The 27,453-nt window shown below is 42.9% G+C and overlaps 1 protein-coding gene across 3 annotated transcripts in view; it reads right to left on the reverse strand.

Annotated features, from left to right (window-relative positions):
• The window catches only part of LOC122791265 (C1q-related factor-like), a 618,865-nt gene that overhangs the window by 481,391 nt on the left and 110,021 nt on the right, over positions 1-27,453 (reverse strand). The window contains exon 4 of one of the 3 annotated variants that reach the window (XM_044058936.1): positions 7,530-10,023. The exons of the other annotated variants lie outside the window; for them this stretch is intronic. Within the exon in view, the coding sequence (XP_043914871.1) occupies positions 9,623-10,023 (401 nt within the window). The 3' untranslated portion in view covers positions 7,530-9,622. Of the gene's footprint in view, positions 1-7,529; positions 10,024-27,453 lie in introns of those variants that run through there. 3 annotated transcript variants of the gene reach the window in all.

Consider the following 27,453-nt stretch of genomic DNA (forward strand, 5'->3'; position numbering starts at 1 on the left):
ATGCTTCCACTGGTATGCCATCTGGGCCAACAGCCTTTCCATTCTTCATCCTCTTCATAGCTGTCCTTACTTCCTCCTTGCTAATCTGCTTCACTTCCTGATTCACTAGCCCCACATCATCCAACCTTCACTCTCTCTCATTCTCTTCATTCATCATCCCCTTAAAGTACTCTTTCCATCTACTCAACATACTCTCCTCACTTGTGAGTACGTTTCCCTCACTGTCCTTTATGACCCTTTCCTGCTGCACATCTTTCCCAGCTCTGTCCCTCTGTCTAGCCAATCAGTGCAGGTCCTTTTCTCCCTCTTTAGTGTCCAGTCTCTCATACAACTCTCTATATGCCTTATCCTTAGCCTTCGCCTCCTCTCTCTTTGCCATGTGCCTCATCTCCTTATACTCATGTCTACTTTCTTCATCTCTTTGACAATCCCACTTCTTCAGTATTAAGGAATAAGGTATAAAAATATTGACTACCTCACTGAGTGGGATAATTTTTAGGACAGACCAATTAAAGGCTTTCAATGTACTGATGAAGGAGCCAACATTGAATTTAAAAAGGTTTTGAGTTGTTTTAAGTTTGTGAATGGTATTTCTATGGGTATAAGCTGGAATCTGGCCATTAAGTGAGTTTGGATAGTTTCCAGAGGCTGTAAATTTATGAGGGTCATAGACTAATATGTAGTCTAGAATTGCACCTTTACTGCTGGTATTATTAAATCTCATATGTGTTTTGATAAATTGTATGTAACCATAAAGGTTTATCCTAGCTGAGGGAGAGGCTTTCTTCTAAAGTTGCTATATTATTTCCAGGTAGGGTATAGACCTTAACAAAACATAGTTTTTTTTTATTGTTAAGCTTTAGCAGTGATACTAGTATTTTGACATTTTGGAATTACGGGATGTTGTATGAATAAGGAAAGAGATTATATGAATTTATTTTTATTTTATTTATTTTACATTTGTTGACCGGGATAGTCCGACTTGATGCATGTCCATTTTAAGTGGAGGCCCGGGGAGAAAAGCTTCAAGGGTAAGCAGATACAGCATTACATAATACCAGCATTACATATTACAAACAGACTATTTACAGAGATTACATAAGTAAGCAAGTTAAACAAGTTCCACAGGTTACAGTTAATCCTGAGCACAAGTCAGGATTAAATTAAATTACACAGTAAACTGGTTAACAGATTTTTACACATTCTAGAGAGAGTTAGCCAGACTTGATACAATGACATAGCCAGTTAAGTGACAAATGTTGTTTGAGTCTAGTTTTAAATTGACCTAAGGTGGAAAGTAAGGTAATATCAGTTGGAAGAGAGTTCCAGGATCTACTTACAGAGTTTGCAAAGAGAGAGTCACCGGCTGTGTTATTAATTTTGCTAGTCTGAATTAGTAGTTTGTTAGAGGATCGAAGCGGTCTAGGACTGTTATAGGGGTGATAATATTTTTAAGTGTGGGAGTATTGTCCGGATTATAGAGGATTTTATAGGCCATAATCAGTTGGTTATACTGGATTAGGCTGAGTAGTTCAAGCCACCCAAGCTGATTTAGATTGATCCAATGATGTGTCCTAAAAAGCAGCCCAGTTGCAAACCTGGCAATGTGGTTGTAGCAAATTGAGAGTTTGTTAAGGACAGTCTTGTTTAAATTTGAGAGTAGAGGGGATGCATACAGAAGGGTTGAAAGAAGGTGAGAGCGAGCTATGGCAATTTTAGCTGGAGGGGTTAGGAAGGCTTTTATTCTGTAAAGTGACCCTAGTTTTTTATTGATGGTTTTGATAGTTTGGTTAACATGTAGGTCAAATTTTACATTATTGTCTATGATGACACCTAATAGTTTTGTAGAGGGGTCAGGGGAGATTATTGTGCCATCATTTGATTTTATGGTAAAGGTGAAAGCGGTAGACCTACGTGTTGGCGAAAATAACAGCATTTTAGTTTTTTTGGGATTTAGGATCAGATGATGTTCAGAAAGCCAGTTTTCTATTATATTTAAGGTGGTCTGCGCAGCTGACCATAACTCTACTGGAGATGTGGCTGAGCAAATCAGAGTAGAGTCATCAGCATATTGGATACAGCTGACTTTTGGGATGACAGTATAAAGGTCATTAATGAAGATGGAGAACAGCAAGGGCCCTAGTATAGAGCCTTGTGGTACTCCAAGGGTGTTAGGTAGAAGGTTAGAGAGTTTGTTCTGCCAGAGGACAGCCTGCTGTCGACCATTCAGGTAGGATTGAAACCATTGAAGGGCTCCAGTATCTAGACAGAATGTTTGCAGGGTGTGGATTAAAAGTTGGTGATCAACCGTATTGAATGCCTTGGAAAGATCCAAGAAGAGGGCTGAGGATATATAATTATTGTTGTGATTATGGTTTATGGTGTTGGTAAAGGCTAGGAGGGCTGAAGTAGTGCTGTGATGAGGACAGAAGTCATGCTGAGTGTCTCCCATAAGGTGATTCTGGATTAGGTGGTGCATGAGTTGTCTATGAATACATTTTTCCATATTTTTTGCAAGTGGAGAGAGTATAGCTATTGGCCTATAATTGGAGAATTCAGTAGAGCTGCCTCCTTTGTGAAGTGGGATTACATAGGATATTTTCCAGAGGGTGGGAATTTTAGCTTCTACTATGGTTCGATTGATTAGTATTGAGACGGGGCAAGCAATAGCATCAGCTGATTTTTGTAGGTACTCGGCAGGGAGTTGATCAGCAGAAAGTGTAGTGGGTTTTAATTTTTTGATCAAGGTACGGATAAGTGAAGTGGTGACTGGTTGGAAGCTGAACGCGAGCAGGTTTCTAGGGGTGCTACTTTCAGGACCAGGGGAGCTAGGAGGTAGTTGGCTAGCCAGGGCTTGAACGGTCTCAGTAAAGAATTGGTTAAAACTATCAGAAATATCTTCAGGGGTTTTATCAATAGTAGCAACAGGGATTGGGGTTGAAGTTTGTCCAGGATGTAGTAGATTATTTAAACCTGCCCAAAACTTCTGAGGGTTATTTTGATTTACTGTCTGTAAACTACAGTAGTATTGTTTTCTGTCTTGTAAAACTGATTTTTTGGTTTCGTTCCTGGATTGCCTGTATTTAATGTGATCTTGAGGGTCTTTAGAAGAACGCCATAAAGCCCATGCTTTGTTTCTAAGGGTAATTTTGAGTTTAGACTCTTTAGAAAGCCATGACACAGTTTTTGCCTTGGTTCTCTTTGAACGAACAGGTGCATGCAAATCAAGGATCTCAAGGAATTTGTTGTTAAAGTATGCTACTGCTTCCTCTAAGGGGAGGTGTTTTAGAATAGACCAATTACATGAGTTTAGTTCTTGTTGGAATTTGGCAGGGTCAAAGTTTTTATTGTTTCTAACCTTTCTGAGTAAGGGTTGTTGGGAATTAATGGTTTTGTGCTTAATTACATATGTGAGAAGGTGATCACTTAGGCCATCAAGGAGGGTACCAGAGGTATACAGTTGGGGGTGACTATTTATGAGTACCCAGTCAAGTATACTTTCTTTTTGGTTGGGTTTACCTATCCTGGTAGGGGTGGATATAATTTGTGTAAATGCATGCAGGTTAATATGGGTGGTTGGGGATTCTGAGGAACAGGTGCCCCAGTCTATGTTAAAGTCTCCAAGTAGTAGGGTTTCTTGGGGGTAGTGACATGATAGCCAGTGCAGGATATCTTCAAATATAGATATATTGTTACCTGGGGGAATGTACATACAGATGATATTAATGCATTTATTTTTATTAAGTTGCAATTTGGTGGCAAGAATCTCTGAGTTATTAATCTAAGGTGGTTGTATTACATCTATGGTGACATTCAACTCAGATTTATAGAGTACAGCTACCCCACCCCCCTTCCTCGAAGCACGATCCAGCCTGTGTATGTTGTACCCAGGTGGTAACACTTCATTGTCTTTAGTGTTAGGTTTTAACCAGGTTTCAGATAAACAGAGAATCTCAGGGAAGTGGACATCCAGAAGTGCATGCAATTCATGTACCTTGTTATTAATGCTTCTAATATTGAGATGACAGGCTAGGAGAGAGTTAATTGGCCTTTTAATTGTAGGTTTGTAGCTTAGATTACAAGTAGAGGGGGTATGTGTATCTGAAGTGAGTGGGCCAGGGTTGGAGTGAATATCACCACCAAGTATTAGGTTGAGTCTATACTTGGTGATGAACTTCAGGAATTTGTTTATTAGTTTGTGGTAGTGTTTGGATCTAGAGCTAATGTGCCTAGGGTTGAGATGTTGCTAGACTGAACAAGATGTTGGATAGGATCTAGTACTGTAAGTATGGTTGAAGGTGGCAGGATTTACAGCTGGGGTGATAGTATGGCCTTTTGGGACCTGAAATACCATGAGAAACTGGTTTTCAAACAAGGTAAGGAGGTATGGTGCGAACAAGAGGGTAGTAAAGAGGAGTATATCATTATCTGTGATTCAGCTAGTGAGTTAGGGAACTGTTTTACCTGTTGATGCAACACCAGAAGATAGAGTGGTGAGGTAAAGGTACTGGAAGGTGGATGGGAGAATGCCAGATGAAAGCTAATAGGTGCTATTAAAATGTAGGTAGAAGAATGGGGGTGGGTGGAATTATCCAGGATGAAAGCAGATAGGATCTAGAAAGTGGGGGAGTGGCTATAGTACTATAAACTTGGATAGATTAAAGCAGCCCCACCTGCTTTCTTGTTGGACTTATCAGCTCTGACAATACTGTAACCTGGAGAGAGTAGTTCATAATCGTTAATGTTAGGTTTCAGCCAGGTTTCTGTGATGGCAAAAATATCAGGGTTATACTGTGATATCCAGGCATGTAGTTCTATAATTTGGTTACAAATGCTGTTGAGAATGATAGTGACAGTCATTTTTTTAGAAGACACGTGAGAGAATGATAGGGTGAGGGGACAGATGTGCTAGCTTTATTAATATGGATTGGTGGTTGTTTAATGATAGGATAGTACAGCCGAGAAGGGTTATAGCTTGAGGAAGGTTAGTTAATATACAATTTTCAATGAGTGTTCTTTGCTATTTAGATTAACTGGTGAGCTTTCAGGGTCTGGGTTGGGATGAACATCACAAAAAAAAAGCAGAGCCAGCAAACCGTGACAAAAAAGTTTATTATAAAGTAGGAGAACAAAACAGACCGATTTTGGCTGTAAGTTTAAAAAGCATTCATCAGTGTAGTAAATTCTAGTTGCAACCATTCTCCTTTTATATTGTATCACCACTAGAGGCTAGATAAGAAAATTGCTTCCATTAACACATTAAGGATATTCATTAAGTCCTGGTGAGAATAAAGCACCAAGTTTGACGATCCATTTTTTCTCTTTGTTGTTCAATAATTGATGCCAACCTGATTTATTATTTCTGTTACCCTGTATTTTATCAATAATCATAAAATTAAAGACTGCATTATGATGTTTTTCAGTGTGTTTATATAAAGCATTTTTTGGTTTCTTAACCTGAGAATTTACTAGTAAAAATACTGGGCAAGTGTTCAACATCTCATTCTTTGCAAATTGTCGGTCAGATTGGCTTATTTATATGGCCACTTGCAGCTGCTCTGCCTTTTATGTGGGACAGACCTCAAGACCAGTCAAATTTAGGATTTCAGAACACATAAGTGATATCAGGGTCAAGAAACCAACAAATGCTTTATATAAACACATCTCTAGTGGTGATACAATATAAAAGAAGAATGGTTGCAACTAGAATTTACTACACTGATGAAGGCTTGTTAAACTTACAGCCGAAAACGGTCTGTTTTGTTCTCCTACTTTATAATAATAACCTCTGTCACAGTTTGCTGGCTCTGCATTTTTTATTTTGCTCAAGGACTTTTGGATCCATGCAGCTACCATACTTGCAGGGGCTCACCTTTCTTTGGGATGGACATCACCACACTGTGGGATTTTTGAGAGGTAATATGTAGATTTAGAGGGAACCTGTATGAGTTTTATTTTTAAAGTAGAGTGGTGGTAGTGATGTATATTGTGCTTAAAATAAAAAAAAGATGTGGAAGATTTAAAATGCAGGGAGATATATTGGTATAGCTGTTCCTGGTTTCATAATGTGCTGAGTCAACTGCCATGGAAAAGATGTATAAAAGTGCAAGAATACAGTGATAGCTTGTTAGAAAGGATGCTAGTAGCAGCAGAAAGAGATATGATGCCTGTAGAAATGTTTGAAATTTAAGTTATAGAGAAAATGAAAACGTGGTGTAGTATGTAGTATGATGTAGAGGGAGGCAGAGGTGGACTTAATAAAGAGAGGTAAGTAAAGAAGTTTTGTCCTATTAGTTACTTCTAATTATGTAATAATGATGATGGAAATGTAGGAGTAGCGGTGATAATTGAAATCAGTCACAGGTATAAGGAGTAGAATATAAGTAAGGACACTATAAGGAAATTTTGATGCATGTAACTGTATGACGAGCAGATGAGGCGGATGTAGTTTCTGTGGTTAGGAGGGAACCTGTGAGTAGTTATCTGTGAGCTGGTTATGTTGCTATAGGTGAGAGGAGTTAGGGTCTTGTGATTGCTAGGAATTTGGATAGGGAGGGGTAAGTAGGTCAAAAGGAAGTGACGTTAAGGGTGAGTAGGAATGGAGGTAAGGTAGGGAGCTGACTCAAACTGAGTTCTGCTTGAAAAAAATCAGTCAGGAATTAGCAAAAGGTAAGTAAAAAATGTCTAGACTAGAGCACAGCAATAGCAGTGGCAATGTTAAAAACTAGCACCAAAATGTTGGATATATTGACATGAAAAATCAAGAAGATCATGTCAGAAGAGATAGAAAAGAACAGTGCATCAAATAGCAGCATGAGGATATTAAAAGAAGTAGAACTAGGCAAGCCCAGATTAGGGAAGGTAAACAGGGTGTTGGGAGTGAGATATATGGAGCACACAGGGAACAGGCAGCAGCCAAAAATCAGTAGTAACTCATTGTGCCTTACAATTGAGAGACAAACAGGAAAGTATCTGGGGTACAACAGTACAGTAAAAAATAAGCGGGCTCCAGTAGGAAGGGGTCCATACTGTAACCATAAAAGAAGATGAAAGGGGGTAGTTGCATTCATTCTAAGGCAGGAAATGGCAACAGCATTCACATTTCCCTATACTAATCCAGAAAGTACCCAATTAAACAGTTACAATACAGGGAGGGGCGATACTTAAGGCACTTCTTTGTGACTTTGCACTCTAATGCCCTCTGAAGCCAAAATAATTAGGCATCACAACCCTGCTTCAGTTCCTTGCCTGATGTTACCAATGATGTCAGCCTGAAGGGGTCGCCTTCAGCCTAGCATTGCTTTACTTAAGCACTTTTTGTGACCTTTCACTCTGATGTCCTCTAGAGTGAAAATAACTTGGTGTTCTGACCCTGCTTTGGAATCTTGCCTGATTTTACCAATGATCTCAATCTGGAAGGGGGGGTCGGCCTTCAGTCTTAAATTTCATAGGGCTAATATGGCAGAATAGGCATGTATCTTAGTGCACATGTGAATAACTGTAAATCAAAACACAATAAACATGCTCAATTTGTAATTATTTTATTTATTTTTTTCTTTATTCATTCAGTCATTCATTTATTTTTCAGTTTTTTAGCTGGTTCACAAACCCTTTTCAGGCATTATCTGGTCTCAGTTCAGAACACATATGCTTACAACAGTATTGTAATGCATTTGCACAAAAAGAATTGCTATGTTAAGCATGTACAATGAAACCATCTATTGTTTATGTTTCAAAAGATAAATCTGATGAGTTTACAATTGTTCAACATATCTTATAACAAGCTCTGTAGAAACTGAGTAACACTACTTGTACATGTGTATTCCACATCTTTGCTAATGAAGAAAAAAGACAAAATGTATTTTCCACTTTTAAAAAAATCAAATGTGAAGAGCTTTGAAACAGAAAATGTTTTTAAGAGCTATCTGCACACACACAAGTTGTTTGGCATGCAATTATATACAAAATGAGTTCTACTTTTAAAGATATGTGTCATCTACAAAATGAGTGTCATTCTGATAGGAAAGAAAAGTCTAAATATGATTAAAACAAGGCAGACGTCAAGAGAGCATATGAGCCAAAGTTGTTCAGTTTCCGTCCGGCTACAAAATGAGGGTTGTTCCATTTAATCTATACTTTTGTATGCTTCTCATTTCTCCCACATTTCAAGGTAGCTAAAGTTTCAAGCAAATGGAAAAACAGCTGAAATATAAGGTCACTGATACATCTCTAAAAATGTGTTTTGCAGGGGGAAAGACTCCTGACTATGGTAGAGGGTGGGTTCATCTCCGTCCCTTAGTTACATACGTTAACTCTATGAACATGCAGCAACAGAAAAAAGGCTAAATTACCACACATAGTGAATTGCTGCCAGTATGCAAAGAGAAACAGTGATCACCAAGTTGAACAAAAGCAAGTTGAAACGGGAAAGTGGAAATCTTGTATTTTGTTAATGATTGATGAATAGCTCAGTAATTATTTTAGGTGCGTGAGTGAGTCTATGTGTGTATTTAATTTGAAAATAAAGTAAATGTGAAACACATATATGGTATTTCTACTAATACTGCACAAAATCCTTACAACTGAAATCATATTGGGTTAATGGAACATGCAGACATCATGTACACAATGTCATCAATATCGTGTAATATATATGGGACGTGGTCGTTATCTCATTCGTGGCTTTTTCATTAATGGCATTATTAATTCATCCCTAGCTGTCCGTGAGAATAATCATATCATATCATAACAAACACACATGGGTGCACACACACACACACACACACACACACACACACACACACACACACACACACACACACACAAACGTGTGTGTGTATCAGGAACTGAAATGTGCATTTTATTAAAAAGCATGATAATACAAATAAAGTGGTAGCTATTTTTTCAGGATGCACTTTACCCTTGTTATAATGCAATAACGTCAGGGTTACACCAGTTGGGAGAAAAAGGGATTATTAGGCTATAATTTTCTTTTGATTGCTCAGCATGTGATTAAAATGCTCTCAATATAATTCTTAGAACCAATGCTGGTAAAATGGGACAAACTACAAAAGGCGTTTACTGTGCTAATTTGACCCACTGCATTCTAAAGCTGTTCACAAATGCATAAACATGTATTAGAGGGTCACACACAGGACATTATGGTGAGAAAATGCAACCTAATATGATATTTTGTACCTCTATAACAGAATTATCTTTCATGCCTATGTATTTTTTCTTTTATAAAGCACCAAATTTGTGTCACATTAATGGCATTTTATTTAGGAAATCTAACTGCTCATTATAACAATTTCAGAATAAAATCTGAGGGTGTCATTTGCTACACAAATAGCATCTCAAGCAAGTGCTAAAAAGGGTATAAAACTGATTTAGCTATAAGTGATATCCTTAGTGCTTAGAGATTTTAAGATGCACTATACCAGCTATTTATATATTTAGTTCTACTCATGAAACAGGCAGAAGACAAAACGAGTGAGAACTGTTTAAAATGGAAAACAACAGCAACAGAAATCATTACAAAATTTAAAAACTCAATGTAACTTTTCTCATCTGTTACTTCAGCACACGATTAAATAAATATCTAAAATCCACTGCAATGTACTTAGTCTGAAAACAACTGATATCCCTGGAAACAGAGTGAATTGTTACCAGTCCAAGGCTCTCCTTGTTGTAGCTGTATCCACACTCTGTCACCTGCATTGAGATGAAGCATTGCATTTAGTGATGCTGCTTGGGCATTCCCTGCAGTACTGACACTATGAATATAGCTGAGTTTGTCTCCATTTTTTATCAGCCACACAACAGTATTAGTAGAATCCCTTCTTGGAAGCAAAGAGTAGTTGAAGGTGTATACACCGGGGATGGTACAAGTAAACATACCAGTTTGCTTGTTGTAACCATTTCCATAGTTAACCAGAACATTATCAAACAGTATAGAGATCACTTTGGGTGAAATAGCTTTTTCTCCTTCTATGCAGGCATGGAAAGCAATTCTTGGATTAACTGCATGTTAAGAGAATAGGAAAAATATTTGTATTAATTATATGACTATATAAGTTAGTTGCTTAAAAAGTACTTTACAGTATAATAAATTGAATGCAAGCTTTCTGAATGTAACAGCAGATGTCTGATTTAATTTGTCTACACCACTGTATGAGACAGAAAAATTTGGAATTTTTTTTATTAAAATAGGCATCTATAAACATCTCAGTTAACATGTGAAAAAAAAGGGATGGAGTTTTAACACACATAATAGTGTAAATTAAAATGATCCTCAGTCCCATCTATATAATATATGTATTTTCTAGAATTAACTGTTGTGGCGGTGCTACGGTAGCGTTGTCGCCTCACAGTAAGACGTTGTCCCGTTCGATTCTCAGTTAGAGAGTCTTCTGTGTGGAGACATGCGTGAATGGGCGTACCTTCGTTGAAGGTTGTGCGTCAGGGCTGGCAACTCGGCATGTAAAAATCTACTACCAATCATTAGCGGACCGGAGTTCCACTGTGGCGACCCCTAACTGGGAAAAGCCAAAAGACACAACAACAACTTTCTGCAACTATCAGTGAAAATTAAGCAATAATCCATGAACAGATGTGAGTATATACAGAAGAAAGATATGCTAAGCAACAAATCCAGACTCACCAAACCAACCAAAAATGAATAAATAAAGTTGTCCAAAACCACAAGCATGTAATAAAATCCAAAATTCACATTTATTGCAAGTAAAGGTTTTGAATAAAATGCTTCATCAGTCAAAATAGTCAAAGCAACTAAAGTCATATTTAAATATCAGGTAAAAAGCACATGATTCTATGAATGAAAACGTTCAATTAATTTAAAGTGACACATTGGGCAGGATTCACGATGGCTTGCACGGTGTCTAAGAGTCATGTAAGACTCCATGCAGCCATCGCGATCCAGGAACAGCCCGTAATACCGTGTAAGAGACCAGCTAAAACGTCTCTTACACGGGCAGGGCGTGGATATGCTAATTACCTCACTTGCAGCTGAAAGGCATGCAAATGAGGTAGATTAGCGATCCACAAAGCTGAAACCAGCCCGTGTAAGAGTCGTGTTAGGTGCAGAAATGTACTCAGTTGACAACAAACATGAAATAAAATAAAAAAAAATTTCGGCGATCGGCGAGGTTTAAACGCCCCGCGCAAATGGGCTGCATTAAATAAGACATAAAAATAAAGGTTTGAAACCCACAAATGTGGGTTTTATGCAATGCATGGATTTACAATGCAGGGACTAGCAGACCGAAAACAACATGGCCACCGTTTAGTGGTTGCTAAGGGGGGAAGCTGAGTGTAAGACACATAACTAAGCATTAGTAGGCGATCCTATGTAATGAGTGGTAGGATAGTGAATCGCACTGTCACATAGCAAATGAGCACATCCCGTATAGTGTAAGAGTTAGATAAGGGGGAGTAACAGAGTAGGAGAAAGGTGACATCACAGGGGGAATGTTAGAAAGAAATCAAGCTCATTGGAGCAAAGTGGTATGTGAAAGATGTCAGTCACACAGCATAGAAAGAGGAGTGTCAACAGATAAGCATGGGAAAGTCAAGAAATGGAAGGTGTACACTGTGGCCAACACCAAAGTTTCTTGCTGTGCATGCATGCACGCGTGTGCATGCTGGGAGGCATGAGTAAGACAGAGTGCGTGCGTGTAAGGCAGAGTAAGCATATAGGAGCCTGTTTAAAGATCTGTAAACCTGTTTGCGCTGGTGTGCACGCGTTTTAACCTGAATAAGCAGATTCTAGTCCATGTAAGCATGTGTGCGCACGTGGTAGCCACTGTGAGCGTGTTTTCGCTGGTATGCGCGCTGCTCCCCCCTGAGGAAACAGAGAGGGAAAAGGAAGCAGAAGAAATAGTAGGAAGCTAGCAGGGAATACTGGTATAGTTAGCAGGTGAAAACAATTAGAAGCAGGCAATTACACAAGCAGAATACTAGTCCAGCCCAGCACTTAAAACACTGCAAACAGCATTGCAGTATGTTTCTCTCAAGAGACACTGCAAGACAGGAGTAAGCTATTAGAAGTGAAAACTGAAAAAGCTGCACTCAGACCAAACATGCTAGGGGCTGCCATAGGAGACATAGGAGACTTGCTGAGGGTGGTGACAATACAAATGCTGCCAGACAGCCCACAGTGAGGAGACGGAGAAGAGTGTACAGGCCCAGGTCACCTACTAGGGGTTACATGAGCTGGAGATAGTGGAGCGCTATAGAGTGGACAGAGACCTCCTGCAGCAAATTGTTGAGCTGTGCAGGCCACGCCTCACACACAGAACCAACAGAGGGGAACCCATCCCAGTGGAAACCAAGGTATGTGTTGGCCTAAGAATACTAGCAACAGGTACCTTCCAGAGACCAACTGGTAATATGATGGGGATATACATTAACCACAAGGGCTTCCCCTCCATCAACTGCCAGGTCATGTGTGATGCCCAGGGCATAATAATGAATGTGTGTGCTGGCTGCCCTGGAAGCTACCATGATTCCCATATCTGGCATTTGATGCAGCTGTACCAGACATTTGCCAATGGGGACATCCCACATGGTCACTTAGTGGGGGATGCTGGATATGCACTGGAGCCGTGGCTGATGACACCCATCAGAAACGCACACACACCTGAACAAGAATGCCATAATGAGGCACACGCACAAACATGAAATGTAATAGAGCATGTGTTTGGGCTGCTCAAGTCACAGTTCCAGTGCCTGGACACATCTGGTGGAGGCTTGCAGTACTCACCAACTACATGTACCCAAATTGTCATGGGATGTGCTATGCTACATGATATGATTCTGCGAAAACAGCTGCAGCAGGACCAGCATAGGGCCGGGACAAACAGCCCCCCACCATTGCCAAGGCCATCACAGGCAGAGCATGACTCGGAGGAGGAACAACCTGAGCCTGCCCCAGTAGGCAGAAGGAGGTGTGCCCAGTATGCCCTGGCCTTGCAAAGAGGCAACGTATAGCACATACACTGGCTCAGTAGGAACCCTGGGAATGATACCCCTCTCTGACTCACTCATATAGTAACAGGGATGCCTAACATGACACAACCTGCTTTCAAACATGTACAGGGAGTGTAGTATGTGCATCCGACATAGGCAGCCCTGCAGCACCACCTGAGGCATAATTGCCATGTGTTAAGCAATGTAACACCATCTAGTATATGCAAACATGAAGACCCTGCCTAACATCTCACCCTCACCAAGCATGATGCCACACTATGAAGACAACAAGATCAAGTACAATAATTGGCTGAAGTATTGCTGTTAGCAAAGGGGAACAAATGGCTGACAGCCTGGGATGACATGCTGAGCAAGACATGATGCTCCACCTGCTAGGGATGGCACACACCCAGCACACCTGGTTGTGTGGATACTGGCAAAGGCTGTTTGTCACCCCCACTGTGCCTTGAATAGGTAAGGCTGGAAACACAAACCCACCACCATAGGTAGCACAAGGGATAACAACCTGGACGTAATGCTACCCAGTGCCAGAAGTCTAACCTGCAAGGTGCATGCAGACCAAACCCACCACAGCATGGAGAATGGTAATATCTGTTCTGTAACAGAAACCTGGGTCAAGGCCCTAATACTACCAGGTTATGCCTTATACCATGCTCTACAGCTCCAAAACATGGAACACACTACAGTAGGAGTGTGGCTATCAGTAATTGTCAAGGATAACCACACCCCCAGGTTGGTACCACAGCAAGAAGCAGCATGGACTATCCACGGGCAAGTAACAGTGGCTCAAACTGCGTCCCTGTTTGCAGCCTGCTACAGACCACCCTCACAAACCCGGGAACCCCAGCCAGCCTTTCTGAAGACACTGCAGAGTATGAATGTCTCAACAAATACCAAACAAGGCACACACAAAGTATGACACAGGTGGCAATCCATTATGTACGGAAGAAGTAATCAGGGACCTAGGGACACAAGTGGACGGTAACCCGTCATGTGACACTCACATTGCCAAGGTGGCCAGGAAGACCTGCTATATTGCCCACCTTAATATCAAAGGATGCACATGTAGATCAAGAGAGGTCACTGTGCCCCCATACTCCTCCCTTATCAGGCCCATACTTGAGAACAATGCCCCAGTTCGGATGTACTTTACCTGACACCTGCAGCAGTTAGAAAGACCCCAAATGTACCTCACCGAGAGGATAAAGGGTCCAAACATTTGTCATCTGCTGCCTGGCTGAAGAAACCACAGCCCAATTCACATGCATACTGCCAGTCAGAGGCGATGTATGCCTGACGTACAAGGCCATGTCCAATCCAGAATGAATGGACATGCTCCACTGCAGAAACTCCAAATGCAGCAGAGACACCACAGTGAGATACCTGAACCTCCACACATAGATAAATAGGATGTGCTGGAGGGACAGATCCATAACCCAGAGGCTCCTTACACTCTGGAACAGAATCCCAGTCCATGATAGGCTGAGCTCCACACTCATACTCAACAAGAGAAATCCAGTCAAGTGCATGGGAGATAGTAGGTGTACACTGGGGGCCATCCCTGTGTCACATCTAGTAAAGTAAACCCTAAATGGGCATAATATGCACAATGCAAGAGGTGTCAAAAGTCACACACAGTCTGTCTATGCTCAAACATGGCCAGGGCAGATAGCCTAGTATGAACCTATGATGATACAAATTGTGCAGGACACAAAGGATAATCACACAGCTGTCCTAACTGATGGTAGGAACCATGGTGATAATCCACAGATATGCTCTGCAGTACTCAAATATCACAAACAATACACCAAACCCACACACATTGCCAACATCTAACCTAACAGATTCTTTGCAAACTCCCCACCAGCACCAAACTGCCAAATATCTATCCCAGCAGAGTGCTGGCCCCCTGACATTGCAGATGCTGAGGTAACAGCCAGCATCTACAAAGCACACCACACAGCATCAATAGTACCAGATGGTGTCTTGGGTTGTGTTCAACAAGTACTGTAAGAAGAATGGAACACCAAATAGCACTACTGCGCACTCACAGTCTTACCACAGGATATGTACCCAAAGAGCAGTGTACAGCAACAGTGGTCCCTCACCACAAAGGTGGTGCCTGAATGGATACTGCAAACTATCACCCCTCAACCCCGACTATCTTGGTTGGCAAAGTAATGGAGAGGATGATCATGGATCCCATGAATAACGAGATTGGGTACCTACAGACATTGGACCCTACCCAGTGTGGCTTTCATAGGGCAGATCCTGCCCCTTAAACATGTCTGACTCATGTGAAACCAAGGCCATTGATGAGGGGAATGTGGTTCACACAGCCTATCTGGACCTTGCTAAACCCTTCCATACAATACCCCAGTTGTTCAGTACAGATAAGCTCACCAGCCTAACTATAAACCCCTATCCAAGTGGATGGGTTTCAAACCAGCTCAAGGACAGAACTGACCTGGTCAGACATGCTGCAGCCATGTCAGACTACAAACCAGGTACAACTGGCATCCCACAAAACACGGTCCTGGGACCTCTCTCGTATGCTATATATGTCACATAGGTACAGGCCAACATGGAAAGACTCTGTCTGAACAGGTTCGCAGATGACTACAAACTGCCCACCATATCGGACCCTCCAGCTGACACAAGCATCCTACAAAAGGCACACATAGAAACAGACAAGTGGTGCCACAGCCATGTCAACAAGCTAAATGCAGAATAGTGTATAGTCATCCCCTGTGAAAACACAGTACGTGGCCACAAATTACCACATAGGTGTTAACCCATTAAGTACATCAGGAGCAATAAGAGACCTGGGGACACAAGGTGATAGATATCCTTCATGTGACAACCATGTGTCTGTAGTGGTTACAGAAACATACCATATACCCACCTAATCATGAAGGTAAGCACAGCCAGGGCAGGGTACGTCATTGTGCCTCTCCAGTCATCCATCAGCAGCCTCACAATTGTGTACAATGGCCTTTGTGGGATGTACCTTAGCAGACACCTGCATCAACTGGAAAGACCCCACAAATACCCCACCAGGAGGATCTCAGAGCTGTAACAGATGCCATGTGTTGTCTGATTAAACAAACTGCAGCTCCACACAGTGCCATACTGCCTGGCTGGAGGTGATCTGTGCCTGATGTATAAAGCCATGACCAAGCTGGAATCAATGGACATTTGGCACCATGTAAAATCTGAATGCTGGTGACCTATGCAGATGACAGGCCTGAAACCCAGCATAGACATAAACAGGACATGCTGTACCGATTGGTCCATAACCCAGAAGCTCACTCCACTCATGACTAAACTCCCAGTACAGGTTATCCAGGGAGTCCCTCATTGACTGTCATCCAGAGGAATCATGATGACTGGATGGGAGATGGTAGGTGTACCCTGGATATCACCTGTATGTCACGGGTAGACAGAGGCACAGCACACTAACCTTGACATATGTCATGGCAAACACCAGTAAATATGTGTGTTGAAGGACAGACACTCTCTGACTAGCATTACAAATGGCCTAGGGCACATGGCCATTGTTTGTCACTGTCCACACAAGTTGTGGAATACATTAACAATGTCGGACAATCTTGTTCTATGTTGTCCATATCTGAACAAAATGCAACATGGTCATATCTGCACAACTGGCCCTCAACCAGTCTGGTGTGCTCACTATAAATATTACAAGCAGTGATAGGACTGAAACTGATGATACTGTTCACCACAGTGAAAGTACTAAACCAGTACACTATATGACAATACACTGTTTGGTCAGTATGAAAGGATGTTGACAACTGTATGCAAACTATCCCATGGCAACCCTGCAGGCACAGCATAATGCCTGTTAGGTTCAGACACAAAGCAGTTGGGCAGTAAGAACTCAACCTGACGTCCAACACTCAACTGTACATGTGAAATATAGATGAAGTCCACACACAAACACAAATGTGGTGGACCACAGATCCCAACATATGGAAAGTTCACACTGGGCATGCTCGCACACTTAGATAAATGAGACGTGTCAGTCAAGAAGCCATAGAAACTGTGAACTGGGCATGCTCACACACGTAGACCATGTCACAGTTCAGCAGTTGCACACACATATCTGGCATTTGTGTGTGTAAACACAGGAACCTCCCATAATACAGAAATCTGCCCAGTGCACACAGTGAAATTACAACAGAGACATAAGTAAAGTACTGGATCCCACTCATATGCAAACATCTTCCACAGTACACAAATTGTTCATAGAGATAGGGAAAGCTATGGCAATAAAGACCCACAAACAGTATATGAGCAACAGATACTTGCATCTGACAGGTAAACATATGGCCGTAGAGTGCAATACTAGGCTGTTGTCCCTAGGGAATACAAAAGGCTATCCACAGTGTATTTGGCATCTGCCTCTGCAGTACAGTAGGCCACTGTGCCTCTGCAAAGTCAATGCATATATATGCTCTCCCCCTTACTGATGGATAGTAACAGATGTACATACCTCTTCATAAATAATGATGTCAGCACACTATACATATGTCAGGAGCACAAATGATACCCAGTAATTTGAATAGTGAGCTCAGCTACTGCGTCTCTCACAAGTATCATAATATAGTTAGGTAGGGGTTTGAATCCTGCAAGTGCTCAGTGTGTGTGTGAATGTGTGGGGGAGTAGTGTGTGTGCAATTCTATGTGTAAGAGATATGTCCCTTTTGGCAACTAGTACAACACACCACATGCTGCATATTCCACTGTCTAAACACTGATGATGTCAGCACCCTATAAGTACAGCAGGAGAAAGCAAGCCTCCCAGTCAAACAAATAGCGTGCTCTGCTACTGCGTCTCTCACAAGTATCATAAGTAGGTAGGGGTTTGAATCCTGCAAGTGCTCAGTGTGTGTGTAGGGGGGGTAGTGTGTGTGCAATTCTATGTGTAAGAGAAATGTCTCTTTTGGCAACTAGTACAACACACCACATGCTGCATATTCCACTGTCTAAACACTGATGATGTCAGCACCCTATAAGTACAGCAGGAGAAATCAAGCCTCCCAGTAATGCAAATAGCGTGCTTTGCTCCTGTGTCTCTCACAAGTATCATAACATAAGTAGGTAGGGGTTTGAATCCTGCAAGTGCTCAGTGTGTGTGTAGGGGGGGATTAGTGTGTGTGCAATTCTATGTGTAAGAGATATGTCCCTTTTGGCAACTAGTACAACACACCACATGCTTCATATTCCACTGTCTAAACACTGATGATGTCAGCACCCTATAAGTACAGCATGAGAAAGCAAGCCTCCCAGTAATGCAAATAGCGTGCTCTACTACTGCGTCTCCCACAAGTGTCATAACATAGTTAGGTAGGGGTTTGAATCTTGCAAGTGCTCAGTGTTTGTGTGAATGTGTGGGGGGGAGTAGTGTGTGTGCAATTCTATGTGTAAGAGATATGTCCCTTTTGGCAACTAGTACAACACACCACATGCTTCATATTCCACTGTCTAAACACTGATGATGTCAGCACCCTATAAGTACAGCAGGAGAAAGTAAGCCTCCCAGTAATGCAAATAGCGTGCTCTGCTACTGCGTCTCCCACAAGTGTCATAACCATAGTTAGGTAGGGGTTTGAATCTTGCAAGTGCACAGTGTTTGTGTGAATGTGTGGGGGGGAGTAGTGTGTGTGTAATTCTATGTGAAAGAAAAATGCCCCTTTTGGCAACTAGTACAACACACCACATGCTTCATATTCCACTGTCTAAACACTGATGATGTCAGCACCCTATAAGTACAGCAGGAGAAAGCAAGCCTCCCAGTAATGCAAATAGCGTGCTCTGCTACTACGTCTCCCACAAGTGTCATAACATAGTTAGGTAGGATTTTGAATCTTGCAAGTGCTCAGTGTTTGTGTGAATGTGTGGGGGGGGAGTAGTGTGTGTGTAATTCTATGTGAAAGAAAAATGCCCCTTTTGGCAACTAGTACAACACACCACATGCTTCATATTCCACTGTCTAAACACTGATGATGTCAGCACCCTATAAGTACAGCAGGAGAAAGCAAGCCTCCCAGTAATGCAAATAGCATGCTCTGCTACTACGTCTCCCACAAGTGTCATAACACAGTTAGGTAGGGGTTTGTATCCTATGAATGCCATGTGTGTTTTTGTCATACAGTTTGTCCATGTGTGTGGGGTGTTGTTCCCAATATTGCACGACATACATTATATCAGTAATGTCAATGCACACATGATGTATGTGTGTGCCACATACACATATGTACCTGTGACCTTCAATAGTTCCCATGTCCGAAGCCTGTCTCATGTGAATACATAGAACTTGCATTAGACAACTGTATGACTGTGGTGTTCTGTGCAGGGGCTGCATGTGGTATGTGAATATACAGTGTGAGTTGTATATGGTGTCATCCTATCAGCGAGGGATACACGACTGGTCTGGAGCATATAGTCCACATGTTGTTGATGAACAGGTGCAGCATGGTTTCACCTCTTGTGGGAGTGGTAACAAGTTGTTCCATAGCAATGCAGTGAATGAATGCTAGGAACCTTTCAGCTAGGGTCTTGGAGCTGGAGTAATGCTCACACTCTATGTTTGGGTAGTTGCAGTCCACCCATATAATGGTGTTTGTAGAGACTGTCATATTCCCACTGTTGTCAGGAAGGCCAAGTGGGTTACCTGGGTATGGGAGGGTGGTGTGTGCCAGGCTATGAACTTGAAGGCAGTCTAACCCACTGTTAGTTGCACATGGATAGGCTGTGATGCTTTGTGCTGTGCCACCAACCTGGGGGTGTGTGTATCTGTGGTGCCTTTGGCTACATCCCCCCTGTTCAGGTTTGGTGCACGTTTAGGGGATGACAAGCATGGTATGAGGTATGACCTGGCAGTGATGGGGTGCACCTGGGAGCCTTGTACCAGGAGTCTGTTACTGCATGGATATTGCTGTTCCCCATGCTAAGGATAGTTTCCACTGCATGCATCTTGAGGTTTACACTGCTGGCGCTGAGTAGCATTACTATTAGTGTCCTATCCCGTGTGATACCTGTGTAGGTGGCTATGTAATTTCAGCCTTGCATAAAAAGGCACTATGTGTGTAGCAAGAGCCTCTGCCAATATACAACGCCCCATGGGTGACAGGTGCAAGCTGTCCCTAGCAAAGCAACGTGGCTTGTCTAGCATGTAGTCCCATGCTGACAGGCATTGGATCCCCTTTGAATGTCATCGAAACATAAGGTAATTGTAGAAATTGATCATCCTGTCTACATATTGTGGCAGCATTCTTGGTGAGGGTAAGATGCTACTCAAGGCCAGGGTCATACCAGCCTGTGCCACATGCTCAGAGAGCCCCTCTATGTTCCCTAACATGTAGTCCAGGGAGGTACATCACAGGTCATTCACACTGGCACAGACATATTTGTACATGCCTTGGATTGACCTGTATGCTTGTGTTATGTGGTGGATCATAGTGCCCAACAGGTATCTCACCGTGACCTTCACCTTGTTCAGCCTGGTGAGCAGGACCTCAGTGTACCTGACAATAGAGGTACCTATTACAACTGTAGCAGGTGTGTTGTTAAGCCGTATGGGCTGTGACTGTTTGGCACACAGGCTTTGTGAGCTATGTGTTGCACGTGCTCTGTTCTGGCGTAACGTTTGCTTGTGTGTCTGCTTCACAGGTGTCTGCTGCTCAGGCAGGATGCTATTCTGAGACTCCAAGAATGTTCCTGTGTGTTTCTGTGTTTGGATTGCTGTTGTGGCAGTTCTATGTGAGACTGGTACTGTATTCACTGTAGTAACCCACTCCACCTGAAAGGGTATGCCAGTACTGAGTTAAGAGAGCTTAGCCCCCAGTTTGGCTATGTGGTTGCATCTCTCACATGTGTTGTAAGTTTATGGGAAGGGGAGAGGGTTGTCTGTGTACATGAGGCAGCTGTGACATTGCCACATGACTCACAGATTCACCAACTGGACCAGAGAGGAGATTGACATGTGACCTTTGCACATGCTACCATAGCATTGTAAATCCCATAATAATTAACAACACATAGGGCCAATGGGGAACAAGGTACTCAAGGTGAGTATGTGAGGGTGTAGTGCTCCTGATTTGTTAGTGCTGGCATATATAAATGCTTTTGTGAGCAAATGCGAGGTAAGTCATATGCAATGTGTTACAGGCAACTTACATGCAAACAGGACAAACAGTGACGTTCTGTCAAGTGAGAAATGGACATCAATACAGTAAGCAATACAGATGTCACTAGGGATCCACAGAGGCACTGTAAATCTACATTGCAGGTGGAATCAGTGTTTCAGGGACATAACAAGCAAACATGCATACAAACAAAGCTACAGTCAGCAGGCCTGGATCTAGACTATGCTACAACAAACAAGGTGTACGACTTCCAGTAAGTAACAGTGCATATATGCAGGCACTATAAGCCTGTACCCAGACATTCACAGGTCAGATGGGCTGGGTCCAGCCCCGCACCCCACAAGTGTACAGACCATGTACCTTCGTAATGTAGAATAACTGGCCTGAAACCCAAGTGCTCATACCTGAACTAATACACATTTCGAATAACAGACACTGAGCCCTCACTCAGCAGTTCCAAACTTAGTAGGATGTATGCTACCTGTCCTGGCACCACAGTATCCTTGACATGTATGGAGCCTCTCCCTCCTGTCATAGTTAGTTCTGTGTTTTGGGGCTGTCATGCATGGTATGAGGTATGACCTTGTAGTGCTAGGGTGCTCTTGTGAGTCTTGAACCTGTTGTGTATTACTGCACAGATATCAACATCCTCAAACATCCTCATTGCAGAGTTGAGTGTGGACAACATGCAACTTGCAGTTGACATGTCCATCATTGAGTATCAATACTTACATTTTCTTATCCGCTGTGCTACCTATGTAGGTGACCATCTATTGACAGTCTCACCACCAGTATGCGAAGATGTGCAGACATTACACTATGGTAATTACTATGGGTGTACAAAACAATACAATGACATTCATACTGTAACTACATCAGGCATGCTGGGATATACCCACAATGATATCATTACACTGTACTGTTGACAACATGATACTATTACTACACTTATATGTAGTCACCCTGTGCATCAGCACCAAGTTAACCTGTTCCTGCACCGATGTTACAGATTGCAGGAGGTGGCAGAGTTTCATCATATGCACAGGGTGTGTACTTGGTATGCCTGAGTCTGCCACTGATACAACCAATTGACATGTCTGTGTGTGTGTGTTGGTGAAGGACAGCAGTACAAGATGGGGCAATGTTGATGCAGTGTGTGCGTGTATGCAGTAGCCCTAGGTGTTATCAATTTGCATGTGTGTATGCATGCACACAGTTCCACCTCATGCCTGCCATATACACGTGTTTGTGGACAGCCACAGACTGTACCTGCCAGGTCATACAGATCACTGCCTCTGGCCACGGACACGGTACCTGTGCCTGGCAGGGGTGCTACAGACCATATCAGGCACTAAGCCAGACTGGGTACTGTCATCAGAAGCAGGTGGTTGGTGACTGGAGACAGGTCCCTGTTGGGACTGTCCAGAGCCACGTGCACGTGGTCTCCTGGAGTGGTCTGATGACAGCACAGACCCAGCATTGCTGGGGCTGCTGCTGGCACTATGGGAGCAGCCGCGGGCCTGTTGTCGTCCGCGATGGCTGCCAGCTGCTGCTGTTGCTGGCATACGGCCACGTCGTCGCCTCAACCATCCACCATTGCCCTGGCTCATGGACATGTAGTTGTGGAACAGATCTAATGTGTCCCCCCAATGTCTGTCAATGACCTCGGAGAAGTTACAGATGGCAGCCGCAACATCACGCATACTGTCATTCATAGCTGTGCGACATGCTCTGAGCTCCATCAGACCCTGTCTGGTGTACCGTTCCATACATGACTGTGCCTGCATTACAGCCCGAAACATAGCTGAGGTTGAACGACCTCTGTGGGCACGTCTGACAGGGGCAGTAAACCCATGGATGCTCCCACAAGAACCCCTGGACATCTGCCTGTGTGGTACCATGTTAGGACCCTGGCCATGGCTGCTTTTTGGGGATGCATGTGCCACCGATACCACATTACCCTGGTCAATGCCCACTGTATCCTGTCCATCACCTAGGGACATTGGTGACAAAGGATGAATTGGCAGGATGACTGTGCGCATTGATGGGGTCGACAGCTGTGTACTGTCAATTGGCTGACCAACGACGGACCCTGGCACACCTTCCTGTGCCATTACACAGGTATCATCATTATCACTATCCACGGCAGCTGATTCGGGTTCCCTGCTGCACAACACCAGAGCAACACCAGAACCTGTGGGAGTAAGACAGGAAACACAGTTTACAATGTGTACACAATGTCACCACTGATACACACATCCACACATGCACACATGCACACATGCACACATGCACACAGGGCGCATGCACACATGCACACATGCACGCATGCGCACATGCACACATGCACACAGGGCACATGCACACATGCACACAGGGCACATGCACACATGCACACATGCACACATGCACACATGCACACAGGGCACATGCACACATGCACACATGCACACAGGGCACATGCACACATGCACACATGCACACTCCTCAGTATATGAGATATCAACACACAGACACAAACACACCTGCAATCAAACACATAGCACTACTGCTTCAACCTATTATTACTATTAGTATCAAGAGTATTGAAGGTATGGTTATTACACACGCACCAGCATGGATAGGCTGCCTTGCTGTTACACCAGAGGGACCTGCAGAAATGAGACATTTATTGTCAGTGGGCACAACTGTGCCATTGATACTGTGAGTATGATACAGTTCAGTAATACAACAGTTGGCTTCCACAAGTCTACTGCTGATATTGAGAATATCACTCTTCCACAATAATTACCAAGATAACAGCTACAAACCGAGGACACACCTCACATATGCATAAACTAACAGTGTACAGAACAGTCAACTATACACATGGCATGTTACCTGCACGCTCCGTGTCCTGCTGCTGGTTGGCTCCAGCCTCCATCATTATGCATGTATGCTGCTGCTGTTGTTGCTGTTGGGCTGGAGCCACAACACTTAGGAGTAGTCCCTCCAGTCTGGTGAGGGGGGGTGTCTAGCCACCCCACCACCTGTGGCAAGCTGTTGCCTGTGGATATCCGACGCACGCTGATGGACATTTCTAATTAAATCACTGCAGTGATGGCGTATCTGCTCATATGTCCGGTTATGTGTGCCAATGTCATTCACCCGACGGACCAGGTCTTGCCACAGTGCAGCCTTCTCCTGCTGGTTCTGGCTGGTGCAGAAAAAGAGTATTGTGAAATCCTGCACCAGGCTCTGGTGTATCTCTTCCTTCTCTGCAGCGGAGTACACAGGGTTTTGCTGGTGAACCACAGCCCTGAAAAGGAGAAGAAAAAAATGTCAGCAATATATGTCAGCAAAATATGGCACACATAATACACATAATTCTCGATTGTAGTGATATAACTTGATCCCCATATATAACATCTGTCTGTCTATTGGGGGATACACGTGCAAATGACCAGATATAAGTGCTCAGCCGACAACTGTGCAACAGTACCTGGCACACTCTATACAACAGACTTGTATACTCCAGCAGTCAGCACACTGGTTCAGGTCCAATGCACAACCTCACACTGGGGGTTTGTATCAAGGTACTGTATGGGGAACATTATCAACCCATGCACTGCATGCAATGCATGTTACATATTTCACTGGTAATGCACACTACTCTTGCTTGCCATAACCATACCTACACCACAGTCACATACAGGGTAACACAGCACAACATATGGCAATGTAGTATGTTTTGATCACAATACCTCACACATCTGTCTCTGGCCTCACACCAAGGACACACACTACCATGACAGACAGACAGTCATGGTGAGCAATCACACCAGTACATAACATGCACCCAGTCACTGGCACACTCATTCCACCTCACATATTTGGTTTGCAATGGGTTCGTGGGTGTGCATTGTATCTCAGGTAGGTAGTATGCTATTGGCCCTGGGACTACAGCAGCATACTGTTATGCTACCCTGCCCCTTGTGACACATGTGATGTGATCGTACCTGCTCCTGTCAAACAGTTACACAGGGTGACTCATATGGCATATTACCTATCTGCATAACATTCAGCAGGGGTATGTCTGACATCTACTCATGGGGAGCCTTGCTTCTTAATTCTGTGTGGTCTACTACAGGGTATGTCATATCTGTGGGTAGGGTCCTGTACCTCCACCATGTGCTCTATACTGCAGTAACAAGGACGTCAGACATAGGTAATTTGTGTTGTGGATGTTGGAGGTGTTACCATGGTTGTTAGACAACTGTCATGGGTGTGACCGAACTATGTATATCCAGCAGTGGTAACCTCTATGTAGGTAGTCTGTGCGCTCTGTGGTGTTTGAGTGCATTGACACAGTTACTTGCATATGTCTGTGTCCTTCTCCATATCTGTAGCTGTCATGGGAGGCACATAATGTGTAGGACATTGTGGGGTGTAGAGGGGTACAGTGACCTACATGTCCATAGCTGACACACCATGTCTGCTGACACATTCCATGTACAGGTATTACAGGACTAGTGTGCCACTGTGTATATCAATGGGGAGCCTATTGTACACTTGTTGCCCCTGTTCCCCCTGACACATGCAGTGGTGGGCAGGCATGCACATATGTGGTGGTTACTGGTGTCAGTGTTTTGGAATGGGGTATGGTACTCCAGTATCCACACTGGTGTTCACTCCATGCCTTTGTCACCAGGCACCTGTTGCAATACATCTGCACACATGTGCCTCACTCAGTATATATATATATATATATATATATATATATATATATATATATATATATATATATATATATATATATATATACATATATATATATATATATATGTGTATATTTATATATATATATATATATATATATATATATATATATATATAGATAGATATAGATAGATATATATATATAGATATAGATATATACATATAGATATGGGGAGAGAGGGGGAGAGAGGGGGAGAGGGAGACAGAGACAGAGGGAGAGAGAGAGTGAGAGGGGGTGGGACAGAGAGAGAGATAGTCATATACAGACATATCTGTTGACAGTCAGATTTGTCTGTATATGTATATGTATCTACATATATCTATATATGTATGTGTGTATTACATATATCTGTACGTACATATTCTATCCATCTCGATGTCTGTGCAGTAACTGAAACCTGGTTCAAGGCTCCTGAGAGCACCCCAGCGCTACCAGGCTATACCTTGTATCATGCTTTTTGGCCCCAAAACTCGGGCCAAAACAAAAAGGGAGGGGGAGTGTCCATATTCATCAAGGACACCAACACCTCCAGGTTAGTGGCAATACATGAAGCATCAGAGACCATCCAGGTACAACTAACCGTAGGCAAAACTGCTATACAACTGGTAGCATGTTACAGACCACCCTCCCAGTCTCAGGAACCCCATTCAGCCTTTTTGAAGACATTGGAGGATATGAATGTCTCACCAAACACCATCATATTGGGAGACTTCGACTACCCTAACATAGACTGGGTGCATTATTCTAGCCCAAACACCCTAGCCCAAAGGTTTCTGGAATTCATAAATTCAAATGCAATGGAACAGCTAGTCACCTCTCCCACAAGGGGAGATAATATACTAGACCTGATCATCACAAACATGGGGACAATGTGCTACACACCGGACGTATACCCCTCACTAGTGACATCTGACCACAAACTAATCACCCTGGATATACATATCCCACCTCCACCCACAACACAAAAGACTACAGTGAAAAACTTCTCAAAAGCTGACTTTACACTTCTTAAAACTGAGATGGTATCCTTTAAGCCCACTGGGCCAGTGGAAACCACATCCCACAATGCAGAATCCTTCACAAATGCTTTCTACGGACATCTCCAAGAATGCATGGATCATGCAATCCCAAATAAAACCAAGACCCTCTCCACCAAGGGCAGGCGTCCTGTCTGGTGGACCCCAGCCATGAACAAATTGTATAACAAACGAAGGAAGCTACTGCACGACAGAGCAAAATCCCATAAAGAGAAGGCATCTCTGATCAGCACTAGTAAAAAGCTATGTTCTCTCATAAAAACATGCAAGGCCAACTTTGAGAGAAAAATCGCTATGGACACTAAAGATAACCACAAGGCCTTCTTCTGCTATGTTAGAAACCTGGGCGGAAACACTCAGATATGTTCAGAGTTAGTTCACAATGACAAAAAATACACTGAACACACAGATATTGCCAGCATTCTGGCAGACAGGTTCAGTGCAAATATCTCCCCTCCCTCACCCCAAAAGAAGA

Source organism: Protopterus annectens, chromosome 17.part0 (assembly GCF_019279795.1).
Source record: "Protopterus annectens isolate FY-2018-M chromosome 17.part0, PAN1.0, whole genome shotgun sequence".
NCBI lineage: Eukaryota > Metazoa > Chordata > Ceratodontiformes > Protopteridae > Protopterus > Protopterus annectens.